Genomic DNA, 21,178 nt, shown 5'->3' with positions numbered 1-21,178 from the left:
TGGGTTAAAGCCTCTGCCTTCGGCTCAGGTCATGATCCCAGCGTCCTGGGATCGAGCCCCACATCGGGCTCTCTGCTCAGCGGGGAGCCTGCTTCCTCCTCTCTCTCTGCTTACTTGTAATCTCTGTCTGTCAAATAAATAAATAAAATCTTTAAAAAAAAAAAAAAAGAAGAAATGGTAGCAAAAGGAAGGACAGGGAGATTGTGAAGCTATGCTATTAAATCAGGCAAAAAATGATGAAGGCATGAACTAAGAACCAGTAAGAACACTAAAAGAACAAGGATTCTAGATATACAGAACAGGAAGGACTGGGTGTGGAGGAGGGTGTGGAATGACAGTGAGTTTTCACAGCCTAGGAGAGATTTAGGAGGTAGCAGAACATAAAAATCTAAAAACGCTAGTCTAAGAATGAAGATTTAAGCAGTATCAGTATACAGGCATGAGTTAAAACCACAGTATTGGTTAGGAAAGCATAAGCAGTGAAAAAATGAGGAGGGTCAGAACCCTGTCACTGTCAGTACACTGACAGTTACAGGGCAGAGAAAAACAAAGAAATATTAGGAAAATCAAGAAATCTTGGTATCACTGAAGCCAAGAGTAGCCCATTGTTTGTGTTGTTTCACTTATATACTTATTGGGGATAGGGGAGAGATCAGGTATAGGTAGACTGGGAAGATGATGTTTGAACTTTCAGAAGGGACACCTGAACAAATGAGTAATACGTGGCAAGGCAAAGATGAGTAACAGGAGAAGGGAGTATCAAGGGCAAAAGGCAGAGTTAACATAAAGCAATATACAAGGAAGAAAGATGTAGCATAGCTGGGAAATAACAAGAGGTTTAGTAATGCCAGGGCATATAGGAAGGTGGTAGAAAGTTGAGTCTACCAAGGTTGGCAGGGTCCAATTATGACGGGCTCAGTGTGCCATACCAAGTTTTAATTCCTTTAAGAAAGAGGAAAAAAAGCATGATTTTGAAAAATGTGTTCATATTCTCTTTCTTTTAAAAGCTGAGCAGTTGAATAAATTCTCTAAAGGTTTGATATACTCTGCACATACCAAATATTTCTAAAACATACATTTATCTTAAAACCAGGAAGCTATTAAAGTGTTTTAATGAAGGAAAAGATGGAAAGTTTCAGTTCAAATTAAGCTATTGAAGGTCAGTGACCAGGAAACATTTTTTATCTTTCTTTAAAAAAAAGATTTATTTATTTACTTTGAGAGAGAGAGAGGGAGAGAGAATTTTTTTTTTTAAGATTTTATTTATTTGGGGCGCCTGGGTGGCTCAGTGGGTTAAGCCACTGCCTTTGGCTCAGGTCATGATCTCAGGGTCCTGGGATCGAGTCCCACATTGGGATCTCTGCTCAGCGGGGAGCCTGCTTCCTCCTCTCTCTCTCTCTCTCTGCCTGCCTTTCTGTCTCCTTGTGATCTCTGCCTCTCAAATAAATAAATTAATTAAAAAAAAAAAGATTTTATTTATTTGACAGACAGAGATCACAAGTAGGCAGAGAGGCAGGCAGAGAGAGAGGAGAAAGCAGGCTCCCTGCTAAGCAGAGAGCCCCGAGCCCAATGCAGGGCTCGATCCCAGGACCCTGGGATCATGACCTGAGTCGAAGGCAGAGGCTTTAAACCACTGAGCCACCCAGGCGCCCCAAGGGAGAGAGAATATTAAGCAGACTCCCCACTAAGCAGGGAGCCGGATGTAGGGGTTCAACACAACCCCAAGATCATGACCTGAGCTGAAATCAAGAGTGACATACCCAACTGGCTGAGCCACCCATATGCCTCAGGATACTTTTTATATACACTCATGGGAGTATAAGAGGAAAATCTACATTGGAGAGTTGGATGAGATCTCCCAGGTGGAGTAAGCAAAGTGAGAGAAAATGAGGACTGAATAAGGAACTCTAGGGGAGAATTATCTTTAGGGAACATACAGAAGAGTAAAATTCAGTAAAAGTATCTCAAAAAAGATAATCATAGTACTAAGTGAAAAAAAAATCAGGAACTATAACACCTTAGCAACAAAGGAGAAAGTAACAGAATCATATACTATTCCCTATTATTAGAATACCGTTCATCTCTCTCTCTCTCTCTTTTTTTTCTTCTTTTAAGATTTATTTATTTTGCAAAAGAGCATGCACATGAGTGGGGGCCCAGGGCAGAGAGAAAGAAACCCAAGAAGAATCTATGCTGAGTCCTGAGCCCAACACGGGCCTCAAACCCAGGACCCCAAGATCATGACCTGGGCTGAAATCAAGTCTGATACTCAACCAACTGAGCCACTGAGGCACCCCTCACATACCTTCATAATCCAAATCCTACCCATTCTTCCATTCTTCAAGGTTTAGATCAAATGCATCTCCGTCCCATGAAAAACTGAGTCCCTCACATACACAAATACAATAAACTAAACTCCCTCCTCTGAACTGCCAGATTACTTTTTCTATACCTATTTTAAGGGTATTTACTACTTTAAAATTCAAATATATAGTAGTATATATATTTCTCCACATGTATTAACTATTTTACCATTTCAAACATATTCTTAAAAAGTAAAAGGTCATAATATCCATTTTGTTCTGCCTGTTACACTTAATACAGCCATAATATCAGCTATCTTCCTATTCTATTAATGAGGAAATTAAATTGCCTGAAGTCACAGACTAAGTGGTGTAGCTCGATTTTAACACAGACAATTTGGCTTCAGAGCCTGTACTCTCAACCACTGCTACTTCCCACATATGTATTCTTAATGTACTTGCAATGTTTAAGTTACATACTTAAAAAAAAAGAGAGAGGGGCGCCTGGGTGGCTCGGTGGGTTAAGTCTCTGCCTTCAGCTCTGGTCATGATCTTGATCACAGGGTCCTGTGATCAAGCCCCGCATCCAGCTCTCTGCTCAGCAGGGAGCCTGCTTCTGCTTCTCTCTCTGCCTGCTGCTCTGCCTACTTGTGATCTCTCTCTCTGTTAAATAAATAAATAAAATCTTTTTTTTTTTTTGACAGGCATAATAAAGTTTATTTCTTATTCACTTCATGGTCCAAAGACAACCACTAGAACATATTCACAAGATTTTAAATAAATAAAATCTTAAAAAAAAAAAAAAAAAGAACAAGAAAAATAACTTCTTATAAAAAAAGAGAGAAAGAAAACTTCAAAACTGAAATTTATTTCTTCTACAGAATAAAAATACCTTATTTATTTTGAACTTCTGTTGTGCCTCTATTGCCATGTCTTCACTGAATCCTTGCATCAACTTTTCCCGAGAAAAACAGGGCAAATCTTGACAAAGCTTTACAAGCACAAAGTCTCTTAATTTCACATAGCTTTTGGATGGGTCTTCAGCTAAAGAAAAGACAGAGTAACATTTCCCTTATCCAACATAATTCATGATTTCTGATCTTAATATACATGTTAGGCTAGAAAAACAAATATTCTTGAAAGATACAAGGCAAAAGTTACAATGAGAAAGGATTATTCCTTATTAATCAAACAACAGCATAATTATCTTTACCATATAAAATTATAGGTCCAATCCTTTTGCAAAGACATACAATATCTGTGAAATCAGAGCTACTCCTTTCAAATATAAACTTTTTGATGGGTGTTATCTATCGTATGCATCTTAGTTTTATTTTCAATTAAAGTAGCTATATAAACAAGAGATTCAAGTTTAGATAATCAATTCCTATTCTCTGATAGCTATGGCTTCTGAAGCTCAATTTAGAAGTCCCTTACTTATAAGTCCCTAATCCAGTAATCATTATAGTCTGCCATACTGCTTTTACCCAGTAATAATAAAAAAAAAAACCTCTTTGTTTTTTGTCTTAAAAAAAAAAAGCAAATCTTTTCTTTATTTTTTTTGTTTTAAAGAATAAAATGATAAAGATAAAAAGATAAAAAGAAATAAATGATAAAGATAAAATGATTTTTTGTTTTAAAGAATAAAATGATAATATGATTTTGGTCCTTTCTTCAATGCATCTGAACAGCATAGATCTTCCTTTATGTTAGTCTCTTATGTACATTAGACTATGTAATGGACAAGGAAAACATCAAAACATGATGGGTAGAAAGAAGACTACACAGAGAAAATCAGTTTAAGTCCCAGTTCTGCCACTCATAGATGTAGGACCATAGGCAAGTCACCTGACTTTTCTGAGCTCTTGCTTTCTGATCAGTAGAGGGCTTAAAACAAAGAATGCTAAATTCTGAGCTAGTTCCTGGATCATAAGACTTAATATTGTTATAATACCAATACTCTACAAATCATTCAATGCAATCCCTATAAAAATCCCCCAGTTGGCCTTTTTGTTGCAGAAATTAAGTTTATCCTAAAATTCACACAGATAGTAAAGGAACCCAGAATAGTCAAAATAATCTTGAAAAAGAACAAAAGTTAGAAGACTCACATTTCCTGATTTCAAACATTACTACAAAGCTTCAGTAATCAAGACAGTATGACGCTGGCATAGGACAAATATGCAGATCAATCAAACTGGGTTGAGAGTCCAAAATAAACCCTTACATTTATGGTCAATTAATTTTTGAGAAGGGTCCCAAGACAAATCAATGAGGGAAAGAATTGTCTTTTAAAGATTTTGTTTGTTTTGACAAAGAGAAAGAGAGATCACAACTAGGCAGAGGCAAGCAGAGAGAGGGGGAAGTAGGCTCCCCGCTGAGCAGAGAGCTAGATACAGGGCTCCATCCCAGGACCCTGAGATCATGACCTGAGCCAAAGGCAGAGGCTTAACCCACTGAGCCACCCAGGCACCCCAAGAATTGTCTTTTAATAAATGGTAATTGGACAACTGGATCTCCACAAGCAAAAGAATAAAGTTGAAGGAACAGGAGAAGGGGCAAAGGGCATAGTTGATGTAAAGCAATATACAAGGAAGAAAGATGTAGCATAGCTGGGAAATAACAAGAGGTTTAGTAATGCCAGAGCTTATAGGAAGGTGGTAGAAAGTTGAGTATACCAAGGTTCATACACAAAATTTAATTAATTTAATTTTTAAAAATTTAACTAATATACAAAAATTAATTCCAAATGGATCACAGACCTAAATGTAAGGGGTAAGACTATAAAATTCTTAGAAGAAAACATAGAGGAGTAAATCTTCACAACCTTTGGTTAGGCAATGGCTTCTGAGATGATAGAGCCAAAAGCACAAGTAACAAAAGAAAAAAATAGATAAATTGGGTTATATCAAAATTTAGAAATTTTGTGCTCAAATGATACCATTAAGGAAATGAAAAGACAACTTACAGAATGGGAGCAAATATTTGCAAGTCATATATGAGATAAGGAACTTGCATCCAAAATTTTTATATATAAGTTTTTCAATTCAATGAGAAAAAGAAAACCCAATTTAAAAAATCACAAAGGATCTAAACAGACATTTCTCAAGAAGATATACAAAGGGACAATAAGCACAAGAAAAGAGGCTCAACATCATTTGCCACACACACACAAAAAAAAACAACAAATCAAAACCACAATAAAATACCATTCCATCCACTATCCACTAGAATGACTAGAATACAAAAGTAACAAATATTGATGAAGGTATAGAGAAACTAAAGCCTTCATACTACTGGTGGAAATATAAAACTGGTACAGCCACTTAGGAAAACAACCAGGTGGTTCCTCAAAAGGAGAAACATAGTTACTGGATTTTCCACCATTTCTACTCCTAGTTATGTACCCAAGAGATATGAAACATAGGTCCACACAAATACTTGTATACAAATATTCAGTCCTAAGAGCCAAAGAGTAGAAACAACTCGAATGTCTATGGATTGATAAAAGGATACATAAAACTTGGTATATACACAATGGGAATATTCATTGCCAGTAAGAAGATATAAAAGTACTAATATATGCTATTACAAGGATGAACCTTAAAAAATATGCCAAGTGAAAGAAACATCATATTATCATATGACTTCAATGTCCAGAACAGGCAAATCTATAGAGACTAAAAGTAAATTAGTGGCTGCCTAGAGCTGGAGGGGAATAGGTGGTGAGGGTGGAAGAGTAAAGGAACAACTGCTAATGAGTAATGGGTTTCTATTTTGGGAGAAAGGAATATTCCAAAATTATATTATGATAATGGCTACACTGTAAATATCATTTCAAAAATTGTACAATTTAAGTGAATTGTATATGTTAACTATATCTCAATAAAGCTGTTTATTAAACAAAAAGTCTGAGCAAGGGGTAATGTTTTATGATTCTGAGTCATTATCCAATCCTCCATTAATTCTATCTGTATGCACTGAATACTTTTTTTTTCCTTTTTAAGATTTTACTTATGTATTTGACAGAGAGCACAAACAGGGGGACAGGCAGGCAGAGGGAGAGAGAAAGGCAGTCTCCCAGAGGAGCAGGGATCCTGATGTGGGGCCTGATCCAACTGAGCCACTGAGGTGCCCCGCACTGAGTACCTTCTTCTTTTTTTTTTTTTTTAAAGATTTTATTTATTTATTTGACAGCGAGAGATCACAAGTAGGCAGAGAGGCAGGCAGAGAGAGGAAGGGAAGCAGGCTCCCTGCTGAGCAGAGAGCCCGATGCGGGGCTCGATCCAGGACCCTGAGATCATGACCCGAGCCGAAGGCAGCGACCCAACCCATCGAGCCACCCAGGTGCCCCAAAAGTGAAATCCTGGCACTGTATCAGTTTGTTATGAAATTATGGTTTATTAGGAATGTACACAGATGATGAAATCAATAGGGAACAAAATAACATAACAGATCCTGTCAAAAGCCAGAGACAAACAGAAAATCCTAAAAGCAGCAAGAGGAAAACCTCTCATCAGAAACCACAGATGGCCAGAAGTCAGTGGGCTAATCTATTCAAAGTACTGAAAGAAAATAACTGTAAAACAAGAATTTTTGTTTTGTTTTTTTAATATTTTTATTTATTTATTTGACAGAGATCACAAGTAGGCAGAGAGGCAGGTGGGGCGGGGGGCGGGGAGCAGGCTCCCTGCTGAGCAGAGAGCCCAATGTGGGGCTCGATCCCAGGACCCTGAAATCATGACCTGAGCCGAAGGCAAAGGCTTAACCCACTGAGCCACCCAGGCGCCCCTAAAACAAGAATTCTATATCCAGCAAAATTATCCTTCAAAATGAAGGTAAAATAAAGACATCTCAGAAAAGTAAAGATAAAGAAATGTGTTACTAGCAGACCTGCCCTTACCAGAAATACTAAAGAAGTTCTTCAGGTTAAAAGAAAATGATATCTCAAATCTATATGAAGAAATTAAGAACACTGATAATTAATTATGAATATAAATATTGAAGTTGGTATAAATATATTTTTCTCTTTTCTCCTCTCAAATGATACAAAAGACAAATTACATTAAAAATAATTATAAAACCAGGGGTGTCTGGGTCGCTCAGTCATTACGTGTCTGCCTCAGTCATTAAGTGTTCCTGGAGTCCTGGGATCGAGAACTGCATTGGGCTCCCTGCTTGGCAGGAAGCCTGCTTCTCCCTTTCTCACTCCCCCTGCTTATGTTCCCTCTCTCGCTGTGTCTCTGTCAAATAAATAAAGAAAATCTTTTAAAAAATTATAAAACCAATGTTTGGTACCTAATATATAAAAATATAATATATATGACAACAGTAGAATAAAGAGAGGAGGAATAATAATTACAATGAAAGAATTTCTTTATTTTACTGGAATTAAATATTAATCTGAGGTAAACTGTGATAAATTAAGATGCATACTGTAATCCCCAGAGCAACCACTAAAAGAGTACCTAAAAAAAAGTGAAAAACAAAAAACAAAACAAAGAAATTAAAATTGTTCATTTAAAATATATCTATCTATGGACTGCCTGTGTGGCTCAGTCAGTTAAGCATCTGACTCTTGATCTCAGGGTGGTGAGTTCAAGCCCTGTACTGGCCACCGTGCTGGGCATGGAGCCTACCTAAAAAAAATAAAATAAATCTATTTAATACAAAAGAAGGCATCAAAGGAGAAACAAAAGAACAACAACAAAAAGCAACATATAGAAAACTAACAGCAAAATGGGAGGCATAATTCCAACCATAATGATAATTACATTAAATCTAAATATACTAAAGACTCCAATCAAGGGCGCCTGGGTGGCTCAGTGGGTTAAGCCGTTGCCTTCAGCTCAGGTCATGATCTCAGGGTCCTGGGATCGAGTCCCACATCGGGCTCTTTGCTCAGCAGGCAGCCTGCTTCCCTCTCTCTCTCTCCGCCTGCTTCTCTGCCTACTTGTGATCTCTCTCTGTCAAATAAATAAATAAAATCTTTAAAAAAAAAAAAAAAAGAAAAAAGAAAAAGAGACTCCAATCAAAAAGCACAGATTGGGGCGCCTGGGTGGCTCAGTGGGTTAGGCCGCTGCCTTCAGCTCAGGTCATGATCTCAGGGTCCTGGGATTGAGTCCTGCATCGGGCTCACTGCTCGGCGGAGAGCCTGCTTCCCTCTCTCTCTCTCTCTGCCTGCCTCTCTGCCTACTTGTGATCTCTCTCTGTCAAATAAATAAATAAAAATCTTTTTAAAAGCACAGATTGTGGGGCGCCTGGGTGGCTCAGTGGGTTAAGCCGCTGCCTTCGGCTCAGGTCATGATCTCAGGGTCCTGGGATCGAGTCCCGCATCGGGCTCTCTGCTCGGCAGGGAGCCTGCTTCCCTCTCTCTCTCTCTCTCTGCCTGCCTATCCATCTACTTGTGATTTCTCTCTGTCAAATAAATAAATAAAATCTTTAAAAAATAAATAAATAAATAAATAAATAATAAATTAAAAAAAAAAAAAAGCACAGATTGTCACTGGATAAAAAAAGATCCAACTATATACTGTCTCCAGCAGAAATATTTTAGATTCAAAGGCTGAGAGTCAAAGGATGAATTTAAGCATTATCACAATAAAAAACAACTGGGAAAAAATACCATTCAAAATGAAAAAAATTACAAGAGAAAAAAGGCACATTTTATAACCACAAGATAACTCATGAAGGTGATGTTACAATTATAAACACACACACAGCTAACAACAGAGGTCCAAAGTAAATGAAATAAAAGCTGACAGAATGAGGGAGAGAAATAGACAATTCAACAAAAATAGCTGGAAATTTCAATACTACTCAATAATGGCTAGAACAACCAAACAGAAAAATCAACAAATATAGAGAAGACTTGAACAGTTCTATCAACTAACTTGCCTAGATCATAGTTAAATAACATTTCACCCAACAGCAGCAGAATATACATTCTGTTCAGACACACATGGAACACTCTCCAGCATAGATCATATGTTGGGCAAAAAATTAGTAAACAATGGCCCATGGGCCAACTCTCACCCATGGAAACAGAGAACATACATGGTTTTTCAAGGCATAAGATATTTATTACTTAGCCCTTTAAATAAAAAGTTTATGGACCCCTAAAGTAAACCATAAAACAAAACTCAGTAAATGAAAAAGAACTGAAGTCACACAAAGCATGCTCTCTGACAACAACAGAATTGGATATCAACAGGAGGAAATCTGGGAATCCACAATATTTAGAAATTAAACAACATGCTTCTAAACAACCTATGGATCAAAAAGCCATTAGAAGGGATTTTGAACCAGAACAGGTGGCTGGCTCAGTAGGTGGAGCATTCAACTCTTGATCTCAGGATTGTGAGTTTGAGCCCCACATTGGGTATAGAGAGTACTTAAAAAAAAAGAACAATATATTTTGAACTGAATGAAAGATGAAAATGTATATGATCAGTTAAGGCAGTGCTTATATTCATATATAAATATACATGTTACATATAAACATAGGAGTATTTATATATTTAAAAATCTGTATTAAAAAAGGAGGACATCAAATTAAATTAAAAACCTAAGTTTCAGGATGCCTGGGTGGCTCAGTCAATTAAGTGTTTGCCTTCAGCTCACGTCATGATCCTGGGGTCCTGGGATCAAGCCCTGAGTCCAGCTCCCTGCTCGGGGTGGGGTGGGGGGTGCCTGCTTCTTCCCCTCCCTCTGCTGCTCCCCCTGCTTGTGCTTGCTCCCTCTCTCTCTCTCAAATGAATAAACAAAACAAACAAAAAAACCACCTTAGTTTCAGTCTTCATTAGAATAAGAGGAAACTGAACCCAAAGAATTAAGAAGAAAATAATAAAAATCAAAGTGGGAATCAAATAAGTAGAAGACAAAAAAATAAGTATTTATGAAAACAAAAAGGATTTTGTATAACCAAAATAATTTTGAAAAGGAACAGGACTGAAATACTTTCTGACTTCAAAACTCAATAGAAAGGCTGAGGCACTACTGTTGCCAGGGACATAATGCCTAAAAAGGGAGCAAGGGAGGCGATGAACGCCTAGCTAGAAGTGCATGAGCCCCTAAAAAATGATACACAGCTCTAGGCTGGAAAGCTTAAGGCCGGGGAGGAGGAGAAGCAAGGAAAGAAGCCAAGGATGACAAAGATGATCACCAGCAAAGGTGTGAAAAGGCCCATCAACGTTATGAACCACAACCGTTGGCACAGATAATCAAAAAATAACGCAAAGGGATCTGGACAAGACAAACGAGCTTTCAAGGAAAGATAAGACAGAAAGCAAAAGAGCATTATATTAAAATGCATTTAGAGGGAAGACAGAACAAGCCAAGGTTGACCTCACCTGGCTGGAGATCAACCATAAAGAGCAGAAAGAAGTACAGGAGGTCACGAGGAAGAAGGAAAGCAAAAAATGATGCAACTTTATCAGGAAAACAAATGCAATCACTTACTCTAAATATGTACGATATGTATGCCTGGCCTGTGGGAGGAAGTGGGCCCTATTACCAGGACCTCTGCTGTGTCTTAACCACTCTATGCCCTGGTGCCATTTAAACAGCCCTTCAGCGTAGAAGCCCCCTGGTGGTCTGGGGCCTCCTCTTCATCATCCTGGCAGAAAAGTCATTTGTGGGGGAAAGGAGAGCTGGGGAACTGGGGAGGGAATAGCGGCTATCTTTGAGACAAAAAGATGAGGACTGTGTTTCCTATGTAACCAATGGAAAGGTTTTGTTTTCAGAATTTAGAACCTCTGTTTTGTCAGGCTGATTGCACCTTAAGGGGGAGTTGTGCTGGGGTCAGCTACTGATGAATTTGCAACAACCAGACCCAGACTGCGTTGCCTGGGTGCTCACTCACAGAGAGACTATACTTAGAGTCCCTGAGGGTCATGGCTCGTCCCTGGCCAGTTCCCTCTAACTGAAGCCACACCTCTCTGTCTCCCTACCCTATTTCCCAGCCACCTGGGCAGGGCCAGTATCCATTTTTAACCTTACTCATCTATCATTTCAAGAAATTTCTGTTTACTCTGCAGCACCCAGGCAAACCACACTCCACAAATTCAATGTATGTATTTGGCATATTAAGCTTCACATTATCATTTTAAAAAACCTCAATAGAAAGCTACAGTAAACTAATCAAGACAGTATGATACTGGCATTAAGGACAGACATATATAGATGATTAGAGTCTAGAAATAAATCTTTACATTTATGGGCAATTGATTTTCAACACAGGTACCAAGGCAATTCAATAGGGGAAAAACAGTCTTTTTAACAAATGGTACTAGGTCAACTGGATAGCCAAATGTAAACAGATGATTTTAGAAACTTACAAAAACTGCCTCAAATGGATCACAGAGCTCAATGTAAGAGACAGCAAATAAGGACTGCCTGCAAATGGACACGAGGAATCTCTTTACTGTGAAATATTCTAAAACAGGATTGTGGTGAAGGCAGCAAAACTAGGCAGATACACTAAAACATACTGAACTGTACACTTAAAATGGGCAAATTTTATGGTATGGAAATTATACGTCAATAAAGTTGCTTTAATTAAACCTCTACTAAGTGACAAAAATTCTCAAAGAAGCATCTCTTTAAAACAATTTTTTAAAGTACTAACAGATGAGGCTCGAACTTATTCAATGTCAATTTTTCCAAGTCTACCTCTTCTAAACTGATTTAGAAAAAAGAACTGTGTTGCTGACATCAATTTGAAATAAGATTTAGTATGAGTGATAGCTTAAGTAACTTATATGACCTCAGAAGATTAGGAAAAAACATATCCTAGAAAAAAGAATGATAATTGAGAAAAATCTAAAAACCCATGCCACATTCCTATCAGAAATTTTCACATAAATAAAATGCAAAAAATTTCCACTTAGCTTTACCTAAGCTGTTACAGACTGACAATATAAGGGGCCAAGTCACCATTTCAATATTTAAGTACTTTAACCAAAAGTGTCAGACTGAAAATGAACTTGAAATACTGATACTCAGTAATTCGTGACACCTTTCAATTCCTTTGTTTCTGTGCTACAAAAATAAGCAATACATTTAAAGGATGAAAACTGCTTAAGTATAAATCTATAGTGACATGCAAAATAAAAAACTGAGTTTTTTCCAAATACATTATCTAACAACTTAAGTGCTTGTTCTATCATTTTTTTTAAAAACCTCTCCATATTAATGTCCTACATTAGAGATAAAAATCGTATAAAATGAGACAGCACAAACCACCTAAGGATAAAAAACTTATAGATAATATTCTAAAATATTCCATTCCAGTACTATAAGGCACATTTAAAGGACACTTATAATTAGCTCTTAATACACAACTGAGAGATTAGTAATACTGACATATACTCCAGCCCAAGATCAGTTTCTATTGCCAAATGCAAATCTCTTCATAATTCTAGAAGAAACAATTCACTGATTCAATTTACAAGGTCATACAAATGAGGTGTACTCAAATGCTTTGTATCTTAAGTTAGTGACATTCTCAGAAGGAAGATGTACGTGATATACAGAACTGCCTTCCAGTATTTTACTTTAAAATTAAGTGCTAAAAAAAAGAAAATGAATAGAAATTACACAATAAACACCTATCTAACTTGTACCACAGGCCCATCAATGTTAACTTTTAATTATTACTATATCTGGCTGTGTGTGGAGTAAGCAAAAAGCCATGTCAACAAAAAGAATATTCAGGATTGCAAAGGGAGATCTGGAACCTGCTGAAGTCCACAAAGTTAGGGGCCCCTGGGTGGCTTAGTTGTTGAATGTCTGCCTTCAGCTCAGGTTGTGATCCCCATACTGGGATAGAGACCCACTTTGGTCACCCTGCTTAGCAGGAAGCCTGCTTCTCCCTCTCCCACTGTCCCTGTTTGTGTTCCCTCTATTGCTGTATTTGTCAAATAAACAAATAAAATGTTAAAAAAAAATCCACAAAGTTAAAAATATATATACAAAATAATGGAGAAACAGGCAACTAAAATGACTAAAAAGTGGAGGATTCTGGTATTTTCTTTTAAAAAAAGACTGGGTTGGGACGCCTGGGTGGCTCAGTGGGTTAAAACCTCTGCCTTCGGCTCGGGTCATGATCCCAGGGTCCTGGGATCGAGCCCCGCATCGGGCTTTCTGCTCAGCGGGGAGCCTGCTTTCTCCTCTCTCTCTCTGCCTGCCTCTCTGCTCACTTGTGATTTCTGTCTGTCAAATAAATAAATTAAAATCTTTAAAAAAATAAAATAATAAAATAAAAAAAGACTGGGTATGAAAATCTAAAAGATGTATCTTCATGAAAACAGCTGATAAGGCATTTTTAGTAATGTATAATGCTGAGAAATGTTAACACTGAAAATAAAAGCTGGTATCTAGTTTTCAAATTCAGAAGTCCTTTAGCACTTTTAGCCTTTTCTCTTTGGAGACTTCAGTTTGCCACGAATAAAGGCTACCACTATTGATGACTCTTCACTGAGATTTAAGAAATAAAATTCTTTATCTGCTAATTGGTGCTAAGTATCAAGGACTTTATTGGTTGGAGTAGACAGAAGAAAATGGTTAAGAGGCTTCACAGAAACAACTCCTGCTGGCACACTACCCACTACAGAATACAAAGACTACTTATGTGAACTCTAAGTCTCCAGATTAAAATCACCAGAAAGTCCCTTCATGTAGCACCAAGTTCTATAAAGTAAACAGAAGCTAAACAATTTTTAGCTTAGTTAAAAAGAAGTACCATCACTTTTATTATGTTTCTATAATTTTTTGGTTAGCTAGTAAAGGTGTCATTGACAACTTAAGCAGTTACTTCTTTATCTCCCAAATTTCTAAACGGTTTCACAGTAGCATGAAAGTCAGATGAAAAAATAATTCAACTCCATAAACATGGAACTCCCTTTTAAAAACAAAATGTTTTCCCTCCAGTATTTTATTAAGCTATACGATGAATTCAGAATCTTTTTTGGAGTAACTTTAATTTTACTTACTCTGGATAAGGAAAACCACTACATTACATGAAAAAGCTAAAAATCTGCCAATTAGCCTATTTATATTCTTTTCTTTTTTTCACAAGCCTACTTATATTCTTATTAATCCCATATCCAGTACTTTTTTTTTTGGTGTCTTTATACAAAGTAGTAAAATAAAATTCTAAAACAGCATCTTTTAAACAAATTAAATTTTAGTGTTAAGCAGTATAGTTTTAAAAACAAAATGTGCTCAGACTGTTATGAATTAATAAAATGTAATACCTAATTTGGGTATGAATATCTAGTACAATATTTTTCATTTAAAAAAAAAAGGGGTGATTTTCAGTTTAATCAGCAACTTTCTGAGTTAACAAATTTAAAACAGTGTTACTCAGGGGAAAGAAAATATTGACAACATAAATGTTCCTGGGGCTCTTTGTTCTGTGCTAACTCACATTTATATACTATCATCTGTAACTCCATCTAATGATGGCTTTAAAAGAAGAGTCTCTCTCCTTCTCCTAAGCATCCTATTCACAATACTTCTTCTCTGGCTAATTCATAATGAAAGATGTTTCCAAAACAAATAGCCTTGCATTTCACTTTATAAACTGCTGGTGTGAAGGCATGCATTTTAGGAATAAAAAACACATGCCTTGAGAAATGTGTATTCTATTCAGGAATTATTTGCCTTGATTCTTCTTTCTCAGCAAGGTTTAGAATATTCTTCCCCTACATGAAAATTAGAGCAAGGCCTCTGAGCAATGCAATGGTTGGCCAGATAAGCTGAAATAAGTCACAACACACTTACAAAGTACATATGCCTAACCATAATTTCCCTAATATATATTCAATTCATTATCTTCAATTTGTTCAATTCATAAAGCACTTCTTACTTGGATATACAATCCAATCCCACCAAAGGCTTGTAACTTAAAATGTAACTCTAAGCAATCTTTACATGGTTCTAAAAATACCCCAAGAGAAGGTTGTTATTTAAAACATAAGTTATTTTTGACAAAACCAAAATTAATCAATAAAGAAGAGATTCTTTAGGAAGGGTCTTTCAGTAACAAATCAAATTTTACATACCTGTAATATCAAGAACAGAAGGAGATGCAATGTAGTATCTATGAACTGTTTCAAGAAGTTGAGCACCATGGCCTTGACCTTGAAATGGAGTCAGTATCAGCATCTGACTACAGTAAAGAAATGATTGTAAAATTAAAATATCCCACAATATGATCTGTTTAAAACTGCAAATCACTGTGTATTAAGAACATTTTAAAGTTAGTGGGTTGTTTTTTTTTCAGTCGACCTTCAAGAAATCCAAAAATTATTGAGATACTCAAAATTGGTTTAATCTTCCACAGTTGCAAAGGGAACAATGAAATAAATCAGTACATAGCCAATGAATAATGGTGATTTTTTTAAACAAATCAACACTATTATAACAAGTATTGGAAACTTCAGCAGTTCCTTCTTCTGAAATAAAAGACAAGGCACGTGTTACACCGCCAATTACCTTACACGTGGCCGGGTTTTGTCTGGGTACACATAGTAATTATAGACTGTCATGTAGCCTACGGTCGCAAAGAGCGTAGCTCCATCCTTATTATACTTCTCAAATCTGCAGATAAAACAGAAAGCCAAGCAGGTCAATTACAGTCGCGCTCCCATGCAGTGTCCATTTTCTTTTCCATTCTCTGACTGAATTTTCAGTGTCAGCAAGCTACTCTGTGAGGGCCCAATGGGTACACCTGCTATGTTCTGAATGTACAATTCACTTAATTGGTGTGCAGCAACTTGGATAAATCAGACCTCTTTACATCACTTCAGTGCACTTGCCTATTATAAAGATGAATAGGTGGCAAGTAAAAGAAAACACAGGCAAAGCTCATTTTACTGTTTAAGCCTACATTCAGGGTCCTAACGGACAACAGCATTTAATTCAGCTCTATTCTCAAGGTCTCCGAAAGCATAATGAAGGAAAACTCAAGCCTCATAAACAATAGTTTTTCTTTCCTGGGAAAAATATCATTATACTGTCCCAATAATTGGGCCGCCACAATTAAAATGCTGGCTTTGTGGAGGTAATAAGGTCTACTGTTGCTTTAGAACTGTACTTACACTAGAAAGTAGTGCCATCTTTCATCATCCACGTCAATAAAGCTAGCAGTTTCAATAAACCACATCAAAAAGGTCTGAAGCCTTTCATGATATTCTCGAAAGCCTCTACATGTCATGTCAGCCTAGGGAAAAAGCCAGGAAAAGTCAGGTGAAACTCATCACAGAGGTAAGTGAAAGTCTGTAGAACACAAAACTATCCTGTGGGAAAATGTTTAGAAGTCTCAGATTAAGATGTGTACACAGACACACATACAAAATAGATCTTTGTTTTTAATGCTGACAGAAACTTGTTTCCTGAAGCTGGAAATGAGTCACTGAAAATAACACAACAGAACAGCATACAAGTTTCAGGCAAATGGAGCACTTTTACCCAAGAAATATTCAGATGTATCTTTACCTTGTATATCTGAAAGGTAAAGTTTTCCCCTCCTGTTGGACTGAGAACAGAGTATGTATGGAGTAAGGTTCCAAATGGCTTGAAATCAACTTCCTTTTCCAGCAAAGAGAGAAAATCATTTGTGTTTGTACAAAATCCAGGTGGGATGATTTGTCTAATTTTCCCCTCAACATCATCTGCCTAAAGAATAGAGGTTAAAAGACATAAGAAAAAATTAGTAACAAATTTGACTTTTAATTGAATATGCTTAATTTCTTTGAAATGGACAAAACACAAAAATCACAAAACTGCAGTTCACAGTTAAAGAAGTAAACACATGGAGAGCTGGAAAAGGATAAGTTTTGTGTGCACAAGAGATTATCTCCCAAATCTGAGATGAACATAAGTTTAATACAGAAATAAGAAAGAACAGACAGGTAGCCTGAAATCAAGAACAATGAGGACAATGCTACTGAAATTTCTAATATCTACAAAATGCTGACTATATCCTTTCAGGACAATTTGAACTGGCCCAAACAAAAGGCTGCTTATTATTTTATGTATATCAAGGAGACCGTATTATCCAAGACATGAGATGATCACAAGCAGTGGTAAGGTGAGGCTATAGTCTGACTAAACAAATTGTAAACTCACAATGAACAAGTAGACAGGTCATAACTCCTTTATACATTAAACTCAGTATTAACACGACAATCTAAAAAATATACCCTCTTAGGACATACATAATTTATATGAATGGATATATTATCCACTCATCTCTATAATGTGACACAATTTTTATAGACTTGGATTTGTGACAGTAAAAAGAGACAAGCCTGGACAACAAAATTAAACTCAGAGACTAAAATTACCCTTGTTAAACAACCTCAATGAATGTTAAAACTATCAGCTGAGCAGACTTCATAATCCCTTTCAAAACCCCAAAAGACCACTTGATTGAATACATTTACTACTTCTCTTTAACCATGAATATTTGATGAAGTCTTACAATAAAGTATTACTGCTTCTCACCAGGCAATAAAACTTAATGAATTGGTCTCAACTTAACAAAACCTTATCCCTCAATACAGTCCCTAAAAGCCTGACATTACATTCAACAAAATGAGCTTGCATTCTATTCAAACTTTTTCCTGAACAATGAGGCCAGGTTTTTACTTAATGGAGTTTGCCGTGAGTTCAGCTGTAATGTTTGTATTGTATCTATTTCCACAAGGACTGACACAAGAACACTTTGTGTTAACTTACTAAGCAGCTCTTTCATACCGTTTACATGCATGATGGGTATTAGTTCTAAACCAAGACCCTTGCTACTTAGCATTCAAAACAGGGAAATTAAGATGCTTAGGACAAAATACACTACAAAAGGCTAATACAACATGCTACTAATTCCTGTCCTTTCAACCATCTTTTAACTAAGTAGAAGCAATGCACCTGCAGATGAATAGCACTTTATTATCATTCAGTTACATTTTAGGATAGAGAACCAAGGACAGAGTTTATCACAAACAGGTTTTATTTTCAATGCTCTGGTAGCACCAACATTTATACATAACTTATTTATAGCTATAAAAAAGAGCTAATATTTAAAATAAAGCTCTTCATTATTTTACCCAACAGCTTATTTCTAGTAAGTATTCATTTACCCTGTAAACCAAATAAACTGCATTTGATATTTTTTGTTTAAACTGCTATCTAATGTGAAGAGACCATCTTAAACATATTTTATAGAATAAATACAATTTCAATAATTATATGAGGAAACTGTAATAATAAGGAATAGTTTTAATGGGTCTGTTGTGTGGCAATTAAAATCCAAAGCAGTAATGGGTAAAGTAGTACAATTTTAGTTCAAGGTTAAAAAAAAAAAAAAAAAGTCAAGAAATGCTACTTTTAAATAAAGAGGTTTATAATCTATCAGTTTAAAGGAAAACACTTCAAAGCATTTATAGTGTACTTAATTTTAACTTTTAAAAACTTTCCCTGTATACTGTTTTCTCAACAAGGCACTGCAAAGTATGATCAAATAACTCCACATACCTCGCATCAAATGTACTTCAAAGATTTCTTAGAAACTCTTAAGTTTCAAGTAGTGGTTCTGGTGGAAGACAGAGCAACGCAAAGGTTTGAGCTCAACAAAGCTGAAAGAGAGTTAACTTTCAGCCTTCAAAGGATACCTACATATCATCATAAGTATCTTCAAATAAATATTTTGCTCTAGGCAAGTTTACACATTACTTTAAGAACTTTTACAGGAGAATAAAAGGCTAAGTTTAAACACAAGGACTCTTATACATAATAGGTTAGAGAAAATGTGTATCAGATATATTACATAAAATATAGAACATAAAACCAAAGGGCTCTTCAAACCCAGAATTCAGAATCTTGCTTCACTAGAGGAAAAATGTATGCATTTCTCTATGAAATAGGTTCTAAGAAGGAAAAAAGTCCTATAACTACTTGTTTTAGAGAGCTGTACTCTTCTAATTCAGTTCAGTTAAATATTCATTTTCATATTGGATTACTGGCCCCTTAATAAAATCATCACTACAGAAAAACCCATCTCATCATTTGAAAAAGAACTTTATTTATTTTTAAAAATTTTATTCATTTACTTATCTTAGTAGGCTCTAAGCCCAAGATGGGGCTTGAACTCACAACCCCTAGATCAACAGTTGCTTGCTCCAGGCACCTGGGCAGCACAGTTGGTTGAGTGTCTGACTTGATTTTGGCTCAAGTTGTGATCTTAGGGTCATGGGATTGAGCCCCACCTCGGGCTCCATGCTCAGCATGGAGTCTGCCTGAGTGTCTCTCTCCCTTTCTCCCTCCCCCCACACCCTCATGCAAGTGTGTGCACGCACTCTCTCTCTAAAATAAATAGATCTTAAAAAAAAGTTGCATGCTTTAGTGACCAAGCCAGCCAGGCACCCCCTCCCTATCTCATCTTTTTAAAATTCAAAGTTGAATCAAAGATTAACTGAACTCTTTAGTTCCAATGCTTGTAGCTGAAAGTTCAGATTCTATTTCTGAAGATCAAAAAAATTCCCTACCTGCAAGGATATTATTTTACACTTTAATTAAACTTATGGAAAAATATAGACAAGATAAGAAGGGGCGCCTGAGTGGTTCAGTTGATTAAGCATCTGATTCTTGATGTCAGCTTGGGTCTTGATCTCAGGGTCATGAGTTCAAGCTGTGCTGGGCTCTACACTGGACATGAAGCCTACTTTAAAAAAATTAAAAAACCAAACCTGTTTAAAAAAAAAGAAAAAGAAATTAAGCTGAATAGATCAAGAATCCAGAATACAATCTGATCTACTTAACTAATAAAGACATGCCTTACAAATATTTTCCAAACTTTTTAGAAAAGGAATGTTACAAAGATAATTATTTTATTTAGTTCTGAGGTGAGTCATGATGAAATGTTTTAGATTGTATACTCTCTCACTATGGTCATTTCAACTTCCAATGTTCTGTACTTTGTTACACATGTGATGTTCCCATGTAGGAATTTTTGCTTTTTCTCACCACCGCATAAAGCGATGTGCCTGAAAATAATGGGTAGCCTGATATGACATAAATATATTTACACTTTATTTGTATTTATCCACATTTGAAAATCAAATTACACCTTCAGCATCTTTTCCTAAACAGCACCATTTGTGTAAATTTGTCTATGTTGATTTATTTTTGAAACAGTGATTAAAAAAGGCATGTTAAGTAGGTGGTCCTTTTATACGTGGCTAAAGTGGAAGACTTAATTAACATTGACTAGAATTCTAAGATTACCTAAGATATGCTACAAAAACAAGCCAAAAAATTTCCATTTCTACTTAATTTGCTCAAGCGTATATTACCTGACATTTATACTGCATTAGAATTACACTACCAAAAATCACATATAACATTCTAAGACAAAAATCTCAATGTATAATTTTAAAGCTTTCCATATATTTTATAAAATATTATGAAAAACAGTCACAATTATCAAAAAAGTAGAGTTTTCACTCTATTTATTAGTCTACCAAAGATTATTTTTTCATTTCAAGATTAAATTTTTGTTAAGTACACAGGGTTTTTCTATAAGAGGCTAAAGAATCCAGAAAATTTTAAAAATCTGCTCTCAACTACTCCCAAATTCAATCCATTTATTAGTGGGAGACAAGGATAAAATAGAAGATTGAAGTGTACCCATGTATTTTAACTTCCTCTGCCAAACCTCTTCCCAGAAATGCTAGCAATTAGTAAGACTGAACAATCTTATACACCCTTACACTAAATGGCAATGAAATTACCTCAAAAGAAAGCAGGAGGCTCTGAAAAGTATAAGATAAAAGAAACTAAAGCCAACACAAATAAATGGAAGGATATACTGT

General features: G+C 36.1%; 2 protein-coding genes across 3 annotated transcripts in view; one reads left to right on the top strand and one right to left on the bottom strand.

Annotated features, from left to right (window-relative positions):
- The window catches only part of SLC25A12 (solute carrier family 25 member 12), a 207,826-nt gene that overhangs the window by 28,155 nt on the left and 158,493 nt on the right, over nucleotides 1-21,178 (top strand). The gene's annotated exons all lie outside the window — the stretch shown is intronic.
- Nucleotides 1-21,178, bottom strand: part of HAT1 (histone acetyltransferase 1) — a 64,781-nt gene that overhangs the window by 11,929 nt on the left and 31,674 nt on the right. For both annotated transcript variants that reach the window (XM_059394162.1, XM_059394163.1), the window contains exons 5-9: nucleotides 16,806-16,985; nucleotides 16,409-16,530; nucleotides 15,804-15,908; nucleotides 15,371-15,477; nucleotides 3,196-3,347 (exon numbers count right to left, since the gene is read on the bottom strand). In XM_059394162.1, coding sequence (XP_059250145.1) covers nucleotides 3,196-3,347; nucleotides 15,371-15,477; nucleotides 15,804-15,908; nucleotides 16,409-16,530; nucleotides 16,806-16,985 — 666 coding nt within the window. The remainder of the gene's footprint in view (nucleotides 1-3,195; nucleotides 3,348-15,370; nucleotides 15,478-15,803; nucleotides 15,909-16,408; nucleotides 16,531-16,805; nucleotides 16,986-21,178) is intronic.

This window comes from Mustela nigripes, chromosome 3 (assembly GCF_022355385.1).
Source record: "Mustela nigripes isolate SB6536 chromosome 3, MUSNIG.SB6536, whole genome shotgun sequence".
Lineage (NCBI taxonomy): Eukaryota > Metazoa > Chordata > Mammalia > Carnivora > Mustelidae > Mustela > Mustela nigripes.
This window is presented reverse-complemented; position numbering and strand designations above follow the sequence as displayed.